At 39.3% G+C, this 18674-nt stretch overlaps 1 protein-coding gene across 11 annotated transcripts in view; it reads right to left on the bottom strand.

Moving 5' to 3' along the window:
- ANK3 (ankyrin 3) overlaps positions 1–18674 on the bottom strand; it is a 641190-nt gene that overhangs the window by 42350 nt on the left and 580166 nt on the right. For 7 of the 11 annotated variants that reach the window (XM_057308892.1, XM_057308894.1, XM_057308893.1 and 4 more), the window contains 7 exons: positions 12107–12318; positions 10729–10936; positions 9585–9681; positions 8689–8917; positions 7921–8046; positions 6999–7121; positions 5396–5477 (listed from right to left, as the gene is read on the bottom strand). In XM_057308892.1, the coding sequence (XP_057164875.1) occupies positions 5396–5477; positions 6999–7121; positions 7921–8046; positions 8689–8917; positions 9585–9681; positions 10729–10936; positions 12107–12318 (1077 nt within the window). Of the gene's footprint in view, positions 1–5395; positions 5478–6535; positions 6563–6998; positions 7122–7920; positions 8047–8688; positions 8918–9584; positions 9682–10728; positions 10937–12106; positions 12319–18674 lie in introns of all 11 variants that reach the window. The other 4 variants (XM_057308888.1, XM_057308889.1, XM_057308891.1 and 1 more) reach the window with 1 other exon arrangement.

Raw genomic sequence — 18674 nt, 5'->3', positions numbered from 1 at the left:
GTTTGTAGTATTGCAGTCATCCGCATTAGGTCCTCTTTCATTTCGGCCACGTCTTTTAAGATCTCCTGACTGGAAGATAAAGAAGATGGTGTAGACAGCTTAAGGGCAGAGGGTGCAAGGAACAAAGACGACTTAACTGGAGATGAAGTTCGACTGAAATGGGGCTGAGGACGTGTCTCCGTAGTCAATGTTTTAATGGGTGACAGCAAGGCTGCTGCTGATTTTGTAAGTGAACTAGAGTCTGGAAGTTTCTTTAATGCTGGTTCGGGCAAAACATTGACTACAGAGTATACTGGCACTGTTATTATTGATGAAGTTACAGATGAGGTAGTTGCAGATATTGACGACCCAAGGGATGTATAGAGTGCACTTGCGGAAGGAGTTCTTAGAGACTGAAAAGCTGATGGCGTCGAAGAAACGTATGACCTGAGTGGGGAAAATGGCATTGCTGTCGTGGTAGAAAACACTTTCTCAACTGTGTCAGTGGCTGCACTAACCACAGAGCTCACAGAGTTTGTAGCTGTGGAAATTTTTTCCTGTAACGTGGCAGTGGCTTTGCATCCATTAATTAACGTGGACGATGATGGGTACTTCAGAGGGGAGATAGATCCATTGACCAGTGCCACCTCTGCGTGTCCGGGCATCTGTTTCACAGGTGATGAGAGAGAAGAGGCCATCATGACTTTAGCTGATGAAATGACATCAACTGCTGATTTAGCTGGAGACACCACTGACTTTAGAGGCGAAGATATTAGCGGTGCTGCTGATGTAATAATGGACTTAAATGGCAAACTTGAGGAATACATATTAATGTTTGACTTGGGGGAGGCAGGGGGTGTCATAGTAATGGACGACCTCTCCAAAAGAGACCCTGCTGTAGTCACTGGAGAGGTGCGGGAGGAAAACGTAGAATTGGACGCCAGCCCTTTTAAAGGCGAGGCCTCTGGGACTGTGGGAGCTCTACCCAGGGTACCAGAGGAAACTTGGATATTGTATGGAGATTGTGACACCACTGTTTTTATCGGTGAAGAAATTGTCCGAAAGGATCTAATTGGAGATGCCACATCACTAATGGATTTAACTGAAGATGTAGTTGACGCGCCTAACGTGGATTTGATTGGAGAAGGAGTCGAAACAGACCATATTGATTTTAACGGAGAAGCTGATGGCGTGTTAGAGGAAGAGCTTGATAAGGAAGTGAAGCCTGACTTGGCCGGCCCAGGCACTGTAATCGGAGCTGTTGTCCAGGACTGGTATGGTCTTGTAGAAAAGAATGGCTTGTATGAGTAAGTGGTGGGGAGGGATCTTGTTGCTCCTGCACTCCGTTCAACTGTTTCTTAAATTTTAAAATGAAATCAAACACAAAAATCAACAAAAATGGTTGAGAAACAGAGAGACCAGAGAAAAAAATTGGTCAGTAAACTTTGAAATATTACAAAAGCAAGTACAATTGTTTGCATGATTTAGAATGGAAGAGGCAAAAGGAACAATTAAAGTAAAAGAGGAAAAAAAAATTCCACAGACATAACTAATCCCAAGTTAAAATAAACAAACAAACAAACAAAAAACAGAGCAATGTGAAATGAAAGACAGAAAAAGCACATCGCAACCAAAGAGGCCAACAATGAGAAACAGAAAACATGAGGAAAGAATTAATGATGAGAAAAATAACCACAATGGAAAACCGTTCCCTTACTTCCTATTGACTTTCTTATGTGCTGGTTTTGAAATATCAGCAGCCATTGCTTTGCCTGTGTAGGTACAAGTTGGTTTCGTGCAACCATATAACTTTCATTTTAGCAATTTCTAACGTTCCCTCTCCTTGAACCTTTCGGTGATAGAGATTGCACCTACTTAGAACCATATCAATGTGTGTCACCATACATTAAATATCTAGAACTCTTTTTTAGAAAACTACTCAAGCCTATTTCATGCAGAATCCAAGGTAACTTTTATGTGACAGGCAACTGATGTGCAAACTGTGAAGCCACTGGATTTTAAATCTGTACCTTCCATGCACAATTCGGTTATGCTTCACACCCATAAAAAGCCAATAAGAGCAAGAAATTTTCTGAGTCAGAACTTTAAAAGGAAAAAAAGAAAAAAAAACAAAGAAAAGGAATGTTTGCATTTATTTTTCCCATGCAGCATATTCCTTTTGGTGAGGAAAAAGAAAATGTGATATGAAATGATTTAAAAATGCGTATGTACATACACACAAAGGGGGAAAAAAGCAGGAAATATGGGTCATGGTTACCATAGCAAGCAAAGCAACTGAAAACATTTTATCATGCGCAATATATCATGGCAAACAAGCCAATGAAGTAATACAGTTTTTCTGCCGTATTATGCACAATATATAAACTTTAAAAATACTTCCACAAGAGCATTTAGAAAGAAGAGTACACTTTTTCCATGAGATGCAAAATCTTGGTACCTTTTGAGACTTAAGGAAAATATTTAATACTGCATATTAAAAACACATCTGCAACTAAATAAAGCCACATCTGGAGTTATCTTCATTATGGATAAAAGCACATAGTTTATTTTGGGTATTTTTTTTTTTCACAGCTGATTATACTTTTAATTCTCAAAAGGTATCATGGGAAAATCTAAAAAGCAGTCGTATTTTTAACACCCCATATTTAAGTATCTGCAGTGGGATACAGTATGTAACTGTATGCATTTTTATCATGGCAAAGGTACCAATTCTGGTGCCTTCCCAGAATGTTCATGGGACTCATAGATACCCCAAACACCGGAGCAGCCATGAGGCCGACCTACCGCTAGGAAAGACGGATTTAATGCCAGCATTCATCTGGCAATGGGACAAGAAACACACAAATGAGGTAAGCACAATCGCCGGGGGAAAGCAAACACACACTTGGTCCTCTCTACTTCTACAACTCTCAACACACAAACCGAGTTGGTCACAGAGATTTGGAATGCCTGCCAAGGCCTAGTGGTCTATGTCAAAGTTGAGTACAGCTTCGCTCCCAGAAAGCACTGGTGCAGAATAATAGTGACACGCGAAGAGGAAATGAGAATCTGCTTCATCTTTTATGCTCCTCTTCATGCTGTGCCCGGGCCAACTCCCACAAGGGTGAAGGTTTTCATTCCTAGTGTACATTTAAATTCAGACATTCAGAACATGTCCTCTTCTAAGCTTACACATTATTCTAAAGAAATGTGGAAGCACTGAGGAAAAACTCACCCGTTCGTTACCCCTCCTAGTCATAATTCTCAATATTGTATTGCTTAACTCTTTTGGAAACACCACAGTGCAAATGGAAGGTTTGGGGATTCCTTCAATTCAGTGACTTGGGCTCAGTCCAATGTCTCAAGAGAATTTATTTTTGTAACTACCAGAAACTGGCAAAGCATCTCTCCTTCCCCACTGAAGCCTGGCTCCATCAAGCAAAGAAGTCCTCGGAACCACATGTCTGGTTTTGTACTTCTCATGAAGCAGCCAATTTACTGATCGGTTACACAGTTTAGGCTTTAATGACACATACTCCGTGATGCTCTTTATAACAAAGAAAGTCTCTGGGAGGCTTTGGGTGTCAGGCAGTGAACTATACCAGCCTCTTTATTTGGGGGGGGGGGTGTGGTTTGAAAGGACAGGGTCCTGAGGGAAAAGCTGCATCACTTGGAGTTCTAACACCAATGAAGGGGCCACAGAATTTCCTTAGTTTCCCTATAGTCCCATCTTAGTCCTTTCCATTCCTGTTTACCATCCTTAGGCTCCCTTTCATAAAACAGAGAAAAGTACCCTCTTCTTTCTATCAAAAGTCAAGCAAGATAAGCCACATATTATGCTACAACTGAAACTAACTAAAAAATAACAATACTTTCCCAAGTGGGAAAAAATTAGTTGACTTAGCACAGCCCTCACCTTAAACTCATATATCCCCCCAAACACTTTAGAGACCAGAAGCATATGGGCACTCACCTGCCCAGAGGTGCCTTGGACCTAAAGGAGCTGGTCATGGAGACTATTCAGATTTTAAGGATATTGCCTAGGAGTACCAACCAGCTACCTCCTGGGAGTCTTAGCTCTGGGGCAAAATAGTATTCCAAAGAAAACTTCTACCCAGGAGATTTAGTCATATTGAAAAACCATCTAGTTATACACATATACCGTCCCTGCTTTGTGATAATAGGAGTTAAACTCAGCCCTTACGGTTTTGGAAGGATTTAGGCATTTATGCTAGAGGCAAAAACTGAGATCTGGAAGACCATTCATGAGTGTGGTAGCATTTCTTTTCTCTTATGCTCTCCATTTTGTGTCTGAATATAAAAGCTTCCCTCGTAGTCAAGGAACTAGGCTCCAGAAGATTAAGCTAAGACCACCTAAGCTAAGTGGTGGAATCTTCCTGCTGCACATTTAATATGCTATTTTGGCCCACAGAAACAAGAATTCAGGAAAGGTGGGGAAAACCAAAGTTGTGGCTCTTACTGGTAAATTTCCAATCTCCCCTGAACTCAAGTTAACTGTGAATAATGGAAAAGAGCTAGAAATTGTTTGCTAACCGAACAATAATTTTTGTAAAAATACTCTTTCGATGAATCCAACACAGTGCTGCTCTCAGCATTCTTAGCTCCTGTTGGTGGAGGGCTTCTCTGGAGGGCTGAGGGAATGGGAAAGGATGAGGTGGGGAGCAAGACAGATGAATGAATATGACTGAGTGGATTTATACCTTGATACCTGCAAGCCAGTTAGCAATGAACAAAACAATCACCGAGAGAAGAAAAGGGCTTAGGCAGTCTAGTGAAGACTAGCCTTGGAACTGGTGTTTAACAAAGGCCAGGGGTGGGGGGGGAGGGGTTGGGGTGAGAAGAAGGAGGAAATAAGGAATCAGTATAGAAGTGCTACCTCAAGACTGTAGGAAAATCTAATTCTTGCAAACTGGGAAGAAGGAGAATCAGGACTAAGATATAATGATCTACCTATATTAAGAAAAATGAGATGACAATCAAAGTTACTTTATCATTCTTTGTACCATCCCACATATATAAAAATAAATATTTTTTCTTTTGAGCATAGATTTGAAGAACATTGGTACGTTATCTCCTAGCATAGCTAACAATCAAAGTGAAGTCAAGGTTTTTAAAGACACAGAATGAGTAGATGTTTCTAATTTAAAAAAAGAGGTTAATGTTTTTTTTTTTTTAAAAACTGTTTTGAACTTACGATCTAAGGGAGTTTGTCCTTTGTATCTTCAACTATGTACAAAATATCACTTATATTTCATGATAGAATTTTCCTGCAGGTAATTTTTCTTTAGCCATTGGGTTCTCAAATGACCCCCCCACCCCGAATTCAGTTTGTACAGAAAAAATGCCTCTTCTTACAAAAATCCACATAGATTAGTAGATGTGTTAGAAAACTCACTCATTCCAGGCTCAGTCAAGTAGCTGTAGCGCTTACGTAAAGCTAAAGACGCAAAGCTCTGTCGTCGATCTGCTTTCTCGGCCTGAAAAGGACAAAGGAAAAAGAGACTATGTCCAACTTCCTTGTGACATTTTCATAGTTTTGAAACATTTTGAAGGATGGCATGTGGATCCCTCGTTTATCTTTACTTTTCTTCTGATGGATTTTCCTCATGAAAATATTAATTTCCTATTGTGGGTCTACAACCCCACCCCAATGTCTCAACCAAATCACCATCATTTAGCAAATAGAAGAGCGCCAACACAGCAGACTACAGGGGACTACAAATACAAGACGAGCGTTACAGAGACTTCTGATGCTGAGCAGGAAATCTCCCCAAATTCATTCGTATTGAAAGCACATATATCACGATGTACAGTCACTCTGTGTGAGTACATTCAAGGAAGAGGGGCACATGGTGTCTCATTCCGGTTACTGCTGTTGTTTCTACATGTTAAAAGGCACAGAGTGTAGGTGAGGTTAAAAAAAAGTTACTGGTTTTATTAGAAATAAGGATTCTATTTCTAGTACTGAGGTGAGTTTGAAAAATCCAATCATCCTATAACTTGGGGAAATAGCAGGAGATGCCTTTGTAAGGAAAAATTCATTCAAAACCAAATGGAACAACTATACCCTTAAAAATGGCCAAGATAATTTTCTTTAAATAGAATACCGAATATTTATCAGTAGCCACGGAACACATATTTTGTATTAAATAGAACAGCTTGATATATACAATAAAATTTCATGTTACTCATGATCTTGATTTAAATGTTACACAGAGTGGATACTAGGCAAAAATATGAACAAATGTGTATTTATACATGCCAAGCTATTACACTCTACAATGCTGAAAGAATGTTAGTTCCTCTTTTTAAATCATTAGCTGGATTATATTACCGAATGCCCTGAAGCATTCTCGTATATGTGGAGGAAGAGCAAACCATTCTTTAAGACAAATGTATACACTTCACTTCACTAACGCTAAGATCTGCCAACACAGAATACGTTTCCCACATTGCAGCCCTCTGCAACTTCTTTTATACAGACTTAATCGCTATTCTATCTCTGATAGAGTAAAAGCAGAAGTGTTCATATTACCTCATCATCTTGATCTGACTCTGTCTCCTTTTGGTTCCAAGATGCATTGCAGAGACAAGGAATATTATAATGGACAGCAGGGAAAAGAATATCAGGATATGAAAAGGACTGAGTAGGGAGCACAAAAGGCAAGCTGAATCAAGAAAGCAAAGCAAATCAAAAGAAGCCAACACAAAATATCAAGAACTGTACACCCATGGCAAATTAACTTGTGACGTTATTCCAACGCGTAAGAATCTATGAGCTAGCAGCAGAAGCAGAAGCAATATACAGAGGACTCCACCATACAAACCATAAGGATCTGACACCACAGTAACAAGACTTAATCTACACAAAGAGACTAATAACACTCGAGTTTCGAGAACTTTAGTCATGTTACAAAGCATTCCTTAATTGCATACCAAGGGCCCACTTCTTCAAGACCAGGGAAAGAGAGTTACAATAAACCAGTATTAAAAGATACCTTTTTATGGGCTGGCAGAGTGATATTTAAGTTGCAAACAGCTGTTTGAGGCAGTCCTTTTGTTGTCTTTGGTTCTTTCAGAAAAGAGAGACGACCACAGGGCTCTTGGCTGGTGTCTCTAATCTAGAAGAGTTTAGGTGGTTGACAGTTATAGAAAGAGACTTCTCTGAGGATTCCTGTCTGTACAAGAGTTAAACATGTTTATTTTATACAGCCCTTTCAAGAGGCAGGCAAAGTAAAGGGAAAAGATGACGGTAACCATTACAGATCAACGGCGAAGGTCGCGTGTGAACACAACGGGATTTAGAATACCCAATTCCGAGATCAGACCCAGGACCGCTATGCCTGCTTGTTTCCCTGGCAATCTGCTTTATGGTCCGGGTTATATGCATTTTCCTCCTGCCCAATAATTTCTTTTTCCCAAGGCCTTGGTTTTAGCAACAATAATAACAGCAAATAATCATCACACTAAACAGCTGTCCCATGTCCTTCTGTTCTCTGAGGAGGAAGACGGTCTCTCCAGAATGTCCTGGGGCTCTATCAGAAATGAAGACGGAACTTAAATACTGAGTTTGGATTTCATCCATTATTTGATTACTGAGCATTAACCAGATAGGATGCATTTTATTATTCTAGATTGTTTGGTCTTACAAACACCTGCTTGAACATAAATAATCATTTAGATGTTTAAAAGGTAAAGACTTTTTTTTTTTTTTTTTTTTTTTTTTTTTTTTTACTAATTATAAAGCTTTCCTGGCTCAAAAGTACACTTGGGGAGAACCAGGACAAAATCTGACCTTGTTCCTCTGCATTCAAGTTTGGTGGGATATTTCAAACTGACTAAATCTCTAGACTCTTTTTTTTTATTCCCTAAGAGCCTTTTTTTCTTTTTTAAAATTCAGAGTCTCTGTTGATGAATTACCTTGATGGAAAATGGCAGTCTATTTTCCTTGAAAGCATAAAAGTTAAAAACAAGTTGCTGTCCTCCTTTGGTAAGTGGGGCCAGATTTCCATAACAATCAACATAAATAGGTTTTCCTTCCAGAACCTTTTAGAGTAAAAGAAATACATAATTTAATGTTAATTTAAGTTGAAAGAATTTTGAGATTTTAAGTCATACAATATTAAAAGACTGACATATTTCTACATCACATTTGTCTCCTTATTAGGAAATTACTTCTATGGTGTTATTTTCCACAAAAATAACTCTGTTGGCTCACAATGCAACTACTGTGATTGGAAACCAAAATCATGCACATGTACAAGACAGAATTATGCATTCAGTTCTACTCGAGCAGTTCAGACATCTTCGAGAAAGTGCTGACATCACTTCTTCATACAGACTTTGAAAGGGTTTTTTGTTGTTGTTGTTGTTTTACTCAGATACGTTCACTGGGTTTGAAAAAGTAACATCATAGTAACGTGTTAAAGACAGTGACCATAAAAATCAGACAACTCAAGTCACCACAGAGAAGTGGAGACCATGATGTAGATTCGTTAGTCCTACATTGTAACCAAGATAACCTCAAAGACACATGAACTAATTTGAGAATAAATCTATACCAAATTTTTAAATCAAAACCTGAAATCAGGAATGTGCTAGGTGTTTCCAGTGAATGCCATTATGACCTCAACACAAAACCCCGTATCTGGGGAATGTAATGGAACGGACTGGTTGTGAACGAGGTACCTCAATATCTTTGCTTCTTGCAACTTCCTCAAAATTCTCTTGCTGCTCTAAAGTTTTGTCCACTTTGTCATCTGTCATGCAGAAACAGCGCAGGGAGGATTCTACGGGATCATTCATTTTGGCGAAAACAACGAACTTGGCCATATATGGAACACATATTAATTCTCTGTACAGTTGTGTGGCTAACCCCACGGTTTCTAAAACTTGATGGCAGTCTGCAAGCCAAAATCTGAGATAAACAAAACCAAAACAGAAGTATGAAAAGGAGGTGATTTAAAAGCCAAATCTTAAAAAAAATTAACTATTAAAAAAATAGAGCAGAAACAGCGAAGACGTTTACTCTGTTTACAGAGGCCTACATTTACTATTTGTTGTGATTTTGCTGAGGAAAGGCTAAGGATTTTTTTTTTCTCACTTCTCCTTCCCATAAGATTCTGTTCCGCAACCCTCTTATATTTAGTCGTGATTAGCCTTCCTTTCTACTCCTGCTTAAGAGTTTAATCTCTTACTTTATATTGGACTGAGCAAGAATTTTATGGAAGAAAATGGGAGAGAAATGGAAATTCTATCAGTCTTTTTTCTTTAGAAGCACAACAATGAAAAACAAGTTGCTGTCCTCCCTTAGTAAATGGGGCCAGATTTCCGTAACAATCAAGAGAAATAGGTTTCTACAAATTGCTAAGAACTTAAAGAAGCAAGTCTAGCACCATATAGCTCCTTGTGAGAACCGGGTAAGATGACTTATGCCAGTCAATTTTAAATTTCTGAGTTAGGCCCAATTTTGCCACCAAAATTTTAAGAAATAATCATACTAGTATTGAGCACAAAAACTTTCACTTTCCAAAAGGTAATAAAAGTAATTCCTTAGTGCTTTTTGGAATCCTTTATTTCCATACCTGGCTGACACATTGGTTGTAAAAGAGACACAATCCTTTATGAATGTCAGGGGAGTAGTTCCTGTGATGTCTTCCCACTGAGCCGGCGAGGTGCCCCCTGGGAGAACAAGAGCAGATATGTTGACTTTACCATGGGAGATGCTCCTTGTAAAATCTTCACCATCATCCGCTTCTTCTGGCACAGCCAGGAACTCGCAAAACTTCAGCACATTCAATTCACAGCAGACACTAAGGGCAGTTTTCCTCTCTATTCTCCTTCTCTGCTTTTACTGCCTTATACCGATCTCCTTATAAGATATGATATTTTTTTTAAAATTATTTTTGGTTTGTCTAGCTACTAATGAATGGCTTAAATGTGGGGCAACCACAGGCTATAAAGTACATTTTGTAAGTGCAATTTGTAAGTGCAAAGATTTATTGTTCAAAGACAATATAATTCTTATTTTTTTACTTTTTGAAAAAGACAAGAACTATCAAGAAAGTTATACAGCAGCAGCTTTTAAAAGTACTGCTTAAATCATTTCATTTTCCAGGGTAAAAAGAGGAATCAGCCATTAGAACTACTCATAAAAACAAAAAACAACCTATCTTAATTTAGGACTTTCTGTTAAAAATCGTATTAGGTTGATCAAATGAATTGAGCTCTGGATTCCAGGTGCTTATCGCAACACGTGTCCTCCTGACCCTGCAGATTTAGTCTACTGGATTATACTGGGGCATTGAGTGGTGAGAAGAATCACGCCCTCTGCTCTGCCCTACACCTGCTGCTCTGCGGGAGCCCTGTTTTCTCCAAAGTCGGTCCAATTTCCTGTAGTCTCAAGGGTGTTACTAGGTCCACCACCTCTGACTAGGTCCCCGAGAAATGACCTAGATGCTCTAGTAGATTCAATACTATTTCAATAACCTTCAAAGAGCACTATTATTAATACTACACTTAACAGTAGGGAAAATGACATCACTGAATTTGAAATGAGCCATGATCTCAGCACCTTCAAGGAGAGTACAGGAATAATACAGATGAGGTGATGGACAAGCAAAACGTTTTATTTTGAAGTGGCCCGGATGTTTCAGAGGCTTTGCACGTGCGCCCAGAATCGGGGCAAGCTGCGCGTGCGCACCAGGTGCAGCAGCACGGGAACCGCACCTGTGATGCTGCAGAGCAAGCGCAGATTGGGGGTGGTGTCCCCCTTGTAGCCGTTGGCCACGCCTTCGCCAGACGGCGGGGGCACCGGAATGGTCATCGTGATAGGTTTATGGAACTTCCTTCTTCTTGGTTCCACGGTGACGATTGGGCTAAACGTGGCTTTGTTTCCAAGGATCTTTTTCACAATTTCATCGGGAACAGGCTGTGCCTAAAGACAGAGGAAGGACCTTAGATGGACACGAACGTTTTCCTCTCATTGGAAAACAGACTTTTAAAGTGAGGAGGAAAAAAACTAAAAACAGACAACCCCCAGCCCCCCAAAAAAGTCTTTCCTCTTCGTCTTTCTCACCATTTCAGGAGGACACAAAAAAAGAACCCAAACAACCTCACACTGTAGCAGGAACCAGGCGGTGTACTTCCCCAACGGAACACTGACGACATGAGCTTGCATGACAGAGGGGCAATCAGATCTCACAGCGGAGAAGTCTTTTGGGCTAACCCAAAGTACAGGACAGCAAATACTGAGGCAGGTGTATTTTAAACCCATGCAGGACATCCAGTGAATAATCACATAGGCGATATGGGCTCAGGTAAAAATCGAGGTCTTCGGAGTTAAGTAACAAAAGGGCATTTAAGATTTCAGTTCAAGACTTCTAAACCTAACGTCTTCCTTTTGGCTTGCTTGCTGTTTGGTAAGATACTCAGTATGGGAGACAGCTGAACGGGACTTCATGTCACTGAAATATAAGGCCGTCTCCTTAGCTCCCAGCGCTTAGAGCACTTCACTCTAAAAAACCTCACCAGAAGAACCTCAGTTAAACTATTCATTACTATATTAATTGACACAAATTATAGTACTTTCCTTATTATTTTCTTTTTTCAGTAGGTCTAACTGAAACAAATAAATATAAGAAAGACAACTCTTGCCGAGATTTTCAGTTAGCTTTCCAAACCCAAGCAAGTTCCAACTGGTTTGGATAAAATCCAGTATTTATGATCTACTTCAGTCAAAATCAGAAAGCTTGCAAGTTTCCTTATTACTGATTTTTATGAAATGGCATCTTATAAACCAAGTCAAATGTGGTTTGTTTCTTTAGCTCTTGTCACTCCGAATACCAATACCCTACGGTTAACAAAACAATCTTTCATCAGAAACCAAGGGATATTTTGAAAAGAAAAACCCTAAAATACGTACCTTATGGAATAAGCTCACTTTATACTTCACCCTTTTCATTTGAAGTAGGTTAATGATTCCCAAAATGGCCGAGTGCTTTGATTGGCAATATCATTAGGATGAGTTACAACAACTGTTTTCTGAGGGGAGCGTGCTCACACACTCTCTCCACGTGCCGAAGAAACAACATTTTGCACACATTACCTGGAGGCCCACTCGAATTCTTTTGGTTAAAGCACCCTCTGGGAAAGAAGCCTGGACGAGGGGCACAGTGGTGCTGCTCAGAATCCCGCCTTCAGGACCAATCTGGTTGCTTTCCTGCTTAATCCTCGAAACCACGGCAAAATACTGGGGGAAGTCCTTTGTGATAATCCTGCAGATCCGCTTCTTCCCTAGCTCTTCTGGGCTGTCAAGTTCTGAAAAGACAGATGAATGAAAAAGCCATGAGAATAAGCCCATTTACCTAACACCTGAAGATAAACCGATGCGTACTTTTGATAGATAAAATGACTTCTATCCAGTAGTCTCAACAGAGTTTCTATGATGGAGAGAAAGCGACAGTGACTTTAAAATTAATGTAAAGATTTGTAAAGATATTATAAAGCTACTCATATACAGTATTTGTACAAAAATATTTCTACTGAAGAGGAGCAAACATCTTCAAAAACTGAAATTTTACCTCATTTGAACAGAGCTCTACTCTTTAAGAAGACAGACCTCATTCTGTGATTATTTACAATAATCTGCCTTCAAACTGCCAAAGTAGGAATGCGTCAGAAAAAAGCAGGGCCTCGCAAGAAAGTGAGTAGGGACTTTAGGATGTCTAAAACACTCTAGAACTTTATTTGAAAACTTCTTCTTTTTTTTTTTTAAAGACTTTATTTATTTGTTTGACAGAAAGAGAGACAGCCAGAGAGAGGGGGAACACAAGCAGGGGGAGTGGGAGAGGAAGAAGCAGGCTCCCAGCAGGGCAGGGAGCCCGATGCGGGGCTCGATCCCAGGACTCTGGGATCACGCCCTAAGCTGAAGGCAGACGCTTAATGACTGAGCCACCCAGGCACCCCTATTTGAAAACTTCTTTAAGATATTTTTAAGTTGCCCAAATGATTAATATCGTCATCACCGATTTCTGTCTACCCACCGATAACCTCACGCATCAAACTCAACCTATCCACAAATGGACACATCTTTCCTTCTATCCACTTCCAAACTTACTTCTACCCCTTTGTCCTAACTCTGGTAGAGGGCTTACAGTTTATCTAGTCCTCCTAATAGTTTGACTCACTTTCCTGGATACCTGACATCAAAAGGTCCAAGTCCAGATGATTCCACTGTGGCAACGGCTCATTCTCTTGCCAGCCCCTGTCCGAGCCCGCTCTACCTCGCCTGGATCCCTGAGTCACCTCCTAACCATCTCCCTGCCACTCGCCTCTCCTTGCTCCAACTCATGCCCTACAGTGCAGCCAGATGGGTCTTCTTCTAAGAGCCAGATTTTATGCATAATGCTGGTCAGTTTAACTGAATCATATGATTTAAAATCATATGAAAGAATAAATATTTGCGACTAGCCAAGAGTATTTTGGACAAATAGGTTTGTAAGGGAGAATATGTCTCAGAAGATTTTAAAACTTATCTAGAAGTATCATAATAAAAGGTATATGGAGAGACATACAAAAATATAAGAAATATATATATATATATATATATATATATATATATATATATATGATTAGACAAATAGGTCAGGGGGATAAGAATAGAGGTCAAGAAATAGATATAAATTTATATACGTATATACACATACATGATATATATGTAAGTTTACATATATCTATTTTTGTGTATTATATATTTAAATGAATATATTTAAATAAAAGTCATATATTTAAGCTTCAAATCAGTGGGGGAAAGAGGGCTTATTTAAGATTCTGTTGACATAACTGAAAATCTATTTGGCAGAACAGAGCTAAATTACTCCATCTTATTATATACAAATACAAATTCCTGCTGGATAAGAGACTTAACTACTTTAAAAATATTAAAATGTTACCATAAAGCAATCAAGAGAATATGTTTCAGCCATGGTTAGGAGAAATTTTTGTATTTACAACTGGAAACCCAGAGGCCTAAAAGGTTGTTTTGACTATAAAAATGTAAAGTTTTCTATGGCAAAAATAGTGAGCCTGAAAGACAAAAGGGAGACTAGGAAAGATAACAGTCACAGGTGACACATAATGGATCAAATGGCTCAATCTCCATGGCGGCTACGAGTTGACAGAGATGACAGCTGAGCCAACAGAAAATGGCAAAACACCATAAATTCGCAATTCACAGAAGCAGAAAACTGGTCAGAAAAGCATATAAAAGCATATAAGATCAAACTTGATAACTTGCAGGGAAATACCTAGTTAAACAAGATAGGACATAAATATTTGAGACTAGCCAAGGGTATTTTGGAAAAATAAATTTGTGAGGGAGAACTGGAAGTATCATGGTGAAACAGTTACACGGAGACATCGTGCGGGCGGGAGAGGGAGAGGTTATTTAAATATGATGATCGGAAAACACCTCTCTGAAGAGGTGACAGTAGGTGAGAGATTTGAGGGAAGGAGGGAGCCAGGCTGCTAGTGACTGGTTGGTATAAAGCATATAATGTGAGGAAAGAAGCAAGATGCAGAGCAAAATGCACAATCTGATCCTTTTTAGGGAAAAATGTAATCTGCACATTTGTATACTTTTATTTATAAGAGAAATTTGTAGAAGAGACATTCAGGCCATTAGCAACTGGTCACTTCAGAGGGATGGGAGGTGGGGTTGGAGGTGAGGAGGTGAAGAGGTAAGAAGACCGTGAGTTTACATAGTTGGGATGGTTTTGTTACCGAATAAAGGGAAAATTCCCAGACTTCAGGGAGAGCTGTTGGTTTTGTTTTTGTTGTTACTCACATAGCCCTCTCTTCATACCTCTGATACATCCAGTACGTGTCCTACCATTTTTGAACTATGAACATGTCTGCCTCCTTCATCACAGGACTGAGATCATGGCTTACTCCAAACAGAAATTTATAGAAAGGTAAGATGGATGGTTAGATAATTGGATCAGTGATATCTTCTCATTTTATAGACTAACCATCAAGCTCTGAGGTAGGAACACCAAATTAATTGGCAAATAGGCAAAACAGGGTTCTACCCAGACCAAAATGGAACTGGAATTTGGTCCACTTTGCTTCCTGACCATCTGCTTCTCCTTTGCTTTGTCCCAAACCAAATACTGAATTTCTAGTGAAAGAAAATAAAAGAAAATGAAGGCAAATAATTTTAAAAAAGAAAGAAAGGTTTATATAGAAAGACAGGAAGGAATCAAAGAGTTTGCTCAGGAAAATATTCTGGGGAAGTTTTCACCCATTCAGCAATTGACAAAATCAAAGTTTCCCATACAGAGCAGATACATTTCCCTTCCCGTGGTTTGGCTTATTTTACAAAGTCTGAGTTCCCAGAGTTCATAATTCGTGCTGCAACCGAGAGAGCCCTGATCATTGGTTCCGCCATGTGGCCCACCAGCCGCAGCAAAGCTGACACATTTTACCTGAGCCTCAAACTTGGGATTATGGCTCCTTTAGAAATCGTGCAGGGCCCCACACAGCATAAGCAATTTAAGAAGACTCTGCCGTGAAATTACATCCTCCACACAAGACAGATTTCCTGACTCTGCGTGTAACAAGCCATGTATCCTGTGAGTATGACGTCTACTCAAGATCAGTCTGGACGCACCAGGGGCAGCAAGGAACCTTTTGGAGAACTTGGGGCAATACGAACTTCCTAGCTGTCTGTGTGTGTGAATGTTGTACATACATTTGTGCACGTACATTTGTGAGGAGTTGGGGGGACCGCCATTATCACCCCTGGAAACTGTATAGCGATGGACTGGGAAGAGCCAGTCCACACCTCTGCTCTATTGCCTTTGATAAAGCATCAAAACCACCCCAAATATAAAGTTAGCATGCCCTGCAGCAGATGAGTGGTAAACGGAGAAGCTCGGGGTTCTAACTCCACACTTGACTTCTAACGTCTTTTAGGATTTGCCAGTGGTTTTGGGACACTCTGTGTTGTATCCACTCTATTTTAAAGCTGCTAGCAATTTCTCTGTCACCATTAAAATCTGCATAATTATCGATCTTCAATGTTGTATTTTAACAGGTTTTTAAAAAAGATTTATTTATTTATTTATTTAAGAGAGACAGCAAGCACGTGAGCTGGGGGAGGGGCCCAGGGAGTGGGAGAGAATCTCAAGCAGACTCCCCACTGAGTGCGGAGCCTGCCATTGGGCTCTACATGGGGCTCAATCCCACAACCCGTAAGATCATAACCTGAGCTGAAATCAAGAGTCCGACGCTTAACCAACTGAGCCACCCAAGCGCCCCTTATAACAGGTATTTTATTAATAGGTACTTTTTTTTTTTTTTAAGATTTTATTTGACAGAGAGAGACACAGTGAGAGAGCGAACACAAGCAGGGGGAGGGGGAGAAGGAGAAGCAGGCTTCCCGCTGAGCAGGGATCCCAGGATCCTGGGATCATGACCTGCGCTGAAGGCAGATGCTTAATGACTGAGCCACCCAGGTGCCCCTTATAGGTATTGTAAAGATAAGCCTCAACCCAAAGAAACAACTACTGTGTGAATTTCAGACATCGGAATCTCCAAGCACCACTCTTTAAACAGTATCATACACACGTTGCCTTCTTGAATTACTCAGATCCCAGGCCTCTGTATGATGAAATGGACCAGGTTATATTCTGTTTCTATGTATACTTATTTTTAATTTATTTTCTGAGGATAAAAGTCAATACAAATGTAAAAACTACAAAAAGTATTTAAGTATTGGTTTATAAGAAGAAGCACAATCTCTTTAAGAGCTACAGTGGAAGGCTAGGCTATTACACACCGGGATAGCTGTATAAGTAAGACATTAAATGATGGAGACAGTAGGTAAACGTGAGAAGCAAGAGCACGAAGTGAAAGCCAGTTAGTAAGATTACTATGGAATTCTTACAACCTGAAAATCTATCACAAGATCTTATTGGTTATCATATAGGACAAAGGTCAAATAAATTATGATATATTCATTCTATGGAATACTGTGCAGTATTAAAAAGAACGGGGTAGAAGTATACATTTTAATATGTAATCTCCAACCCATATAAAATGGAAAATTCACCAAAAATGTGATCACAATCAACTAATCACATCTTTACATGTCTATGTGTAAATTCATATAATTTACATAAAAGGGGGGGGAAGAGAAGAGGAAAATTATAATGACTTTACACTTGTGTATTATTACATGAGTAATAATACTAATACTAGTATTTAATAATATGATATACATAAACATAATAAATGTTATAGCAGATTATTAATATTTTAATGTGTAGATTCAACTCAAGCAAATTTTTTCTCTATTTCTTGCTTTAAAAAAAGGAAACTGAAACACAATCATGAAATGATCTTAGCTGACTGTTTGTTTCAGGTAACCAAAGACCCCACTAACTGGGAGCCTGCAGGAGGGATGAAGGCTGGCCACACTCAGCTACTGGGAAGCCCTGACTCGTGGCCACATTCCCCATTGTGAGCACCTTATCACAAGGCTTTTGATTCTATTGTAATTTTGATAAACTATTAATGTGTATTAAAATCAGATTTTCTTTTCATAAAATGGGAAGTAACCACAGTTAAATTACACTAAATTAAATGATGTCGGATACTGAGGCCTGGCACATTGTAGGTACTCAACTAGGATCCACTGAACAAAGACCTCCCTGGGAAATAATGAGACTCACACTTTTCATACCAAAGACCTACATAATTCTTTAAAACTTGCTTTAAAATATATATATATACAATATATATATATATGTATAGTAGTAGAGACCAGTTACTGTTTGCGCTTTTAATAGTTTCTTTTTAAATTGTATGTGGAAAGCAGCTCTTGTCTTTGTACTTTTTAATCCACAGTAAATTTTATTATATCCATGTGTTTATAAGAGAAATTACTGTTTACTTCATGGATGTTTACCCAAAGGGTGTCAAAAACTTATGAGAATATAACACTCTTCTGAAAGTTCTGTGTTGCAAACTACAAGGGTATGTCAGAAAAGTCAGATTTCCAGGCAAATAGCAAAAAAGTCTGATCAGGTAAAACGAACAACGCCAGTATTCTTTCCAGGACTGTATTTGTATTCAGATTTTAAAATGGTCTATTACTTAGGTCCAAGAAGCAGGAATACTTTACCAAGAATCTTTGCTTTGCTCCCACCCTTCACATAGAGAAACCCAACAAAATAATCTGCAAATATGATGCCCGTGTCCTCTTCGTGCCCACAGAGAACCCAGCTCTGTGTGCCCCAAACTGGCTAGACCATAAGCAACACCAGCGGCATCTATTAAAGACAGAGATTCCAAGGCTTCTTCTCTTGTGGAGATTCTGACTTGGCAGGCCAGGGGTAGCACCTGAAAAGCTACTTTTCACATTCAATTCAGGTGACTTTATGACTTGATATGTGTGGGAAGCAAAGTCTTGGCAGACTGTCACCCGGTATCTGTCCTTAAAAACTCAGACCCCAATTAATTAAAAACATGACAATAGGATCCTCTGAAAAACATCTCAAGGATGGTTCAGTATGAGAAGAGGAGCTTGTGGGGCACTAACGTCCATTAGTTTTAAAGGGCTTTGCTTTTTAAAAATATTTACTAAACCACTCTGTATCTATAGAATCAAA

Source organism: Ursus arctos, unplaced genomic scaffold (assembly GCF_023065955.2).
Source record: "Ursus arctos isolate Adak ecotype North America unplaced genomic scaffold, UrsArc2.0 scaffold_7, whole genome shotgun sequence".
Lineage (NCBI taxonomy): Eukaryota > Metazoa > Chordata > Mammalia > Carnivora > Ursidae > Ursus > Ursus arctos.
This window is presented reverse-complemented; position numbering and strand designations above follow the sequence as displayed.